The following is a 1,127-nucleotide window of genomic DNA, read 5'->3' as shown; positions in this document are numbered from 1 at the left end:
TTTTTTTTTTTTCTTTTTTTTTGCTTGACCAACCCACTTCTTTTCTTTGTGGTGATATTTTTTTTTTCCAATGTAGTTGTTCTAAATCATTGTTTCTTATAAAACCCAGTGTATCTCTTTTTTTTTTTTTTTGATTGTTTGTTCTTCTTAGCAGTTGAGAAGTAAAGAAGACAAATAAACTAAAAGAGAGAGAGTGAGTGATCGGGGTCTTGTTGTTTTGTTTAAATGTATTAATTCCTCTTATTTGTCAAAGGGTTTGGGACACAACTCCTGAAAAACAGATGGGTGAAGGGGAAAGAACCCAATACGTAAAGGAAAAGTCAGCAAATGCATGGTCTAAATATTCATAGTTCAAAGCAAAATCCTGAGTTATAATTCTATTAAAGAGAAAAAAAAAAAATTTTCTTCGTCGGCGTGTATACCTTTCTGTTTTTATTTATTTATTTCTTTGTTTTGTTTCTTTAACCACCTTCTCATTGATCTCGAATTCTATGTGTATTAAACTCATCGAGTCAAATCCAAAAAAAAAAAAAAAAACAAAGAGAACACGTGACCATTTCATTTCTAACGACTTTGTGTTTTATGGGGTACACCCCTATGTTTCTATCCTCCACTGCTTACACCTTTCTTTATTTTCCTTGCTTCCTCTTCTTTTTTTTTTATTGTTTTCTAACTGCATTAGATTTAATCTACGTGGTGACTCCCAATACCCACAAGGAACTCCCATATACATTATTAGTGCGCATAGTTGACTCGTGTGGGACGTTTATTTTGGTTACTGTATCATCATAATGGTTTTTTGGGCGAAAAAAAGGGGCAAAAGGAGTGATGTCGGAGAAAAAGCTCCTGATAAAAATGAAGTGAAGCCCATGACAGAATATGAGGATGGTAATTATAATGAGAATTCGGGTGATGCAGTGTCTTTGAACTCTAAAAAATATGATGCGACACCATATTACGATCGAACTGAAACGTATGAAGGCACAGAAAATGGAGAAGAAGCAGAAGCATATGAGGGCACAGAAAATGGAGAAGAAACGTATGAGGGCACAGAAAATGGAGAAGAAGCATATGAGAACACGGAAAATGGAGAAGAAGCATATGAGGGCACAGAAAATGGAGAAGAA

The 1,127-nt window shown here is 34.5% G+C and overlaps 1 protein-coding gene across 1 annotated transcript; it reads left to right on the top strand.

The window, feature by feature from the left end:
- Positions 1-791: 791 nt before the first annotated feature.
- TM35_003041000 (uncharacterized protein) lies at positions 792-1,127 on the top strand (the record flags this gene model as incomplete). The annotated part of the gene is made up of 1 exon (XM_029032087.1): positions 792-1,127. A coding segment is annotated over one exon (336 nt), but the record flags the coding sequence as incomplete, so codon positions are not given.

The sequence above is a fragment of the Trypanosoma theileri genome (genome assembly GCF_002087225.1).
Source record: "Trypanosoma theileri isolate Edinburgh chromosome Unknown TM35_Tth_304_V1, whole genome shotgun sequence".
NCBI classification, from domain to species: Eukaryota; Euglenozoa; class Kinetoplastea; order Trypanosomatida; family Trypanosomatidae; genus Trypanosoma; species Trypanosoma theileri.
Note: the sequence above shows the minus strand (reverse complement) of the source record. Positions and strands in the feature narration are given on the sequence as shown.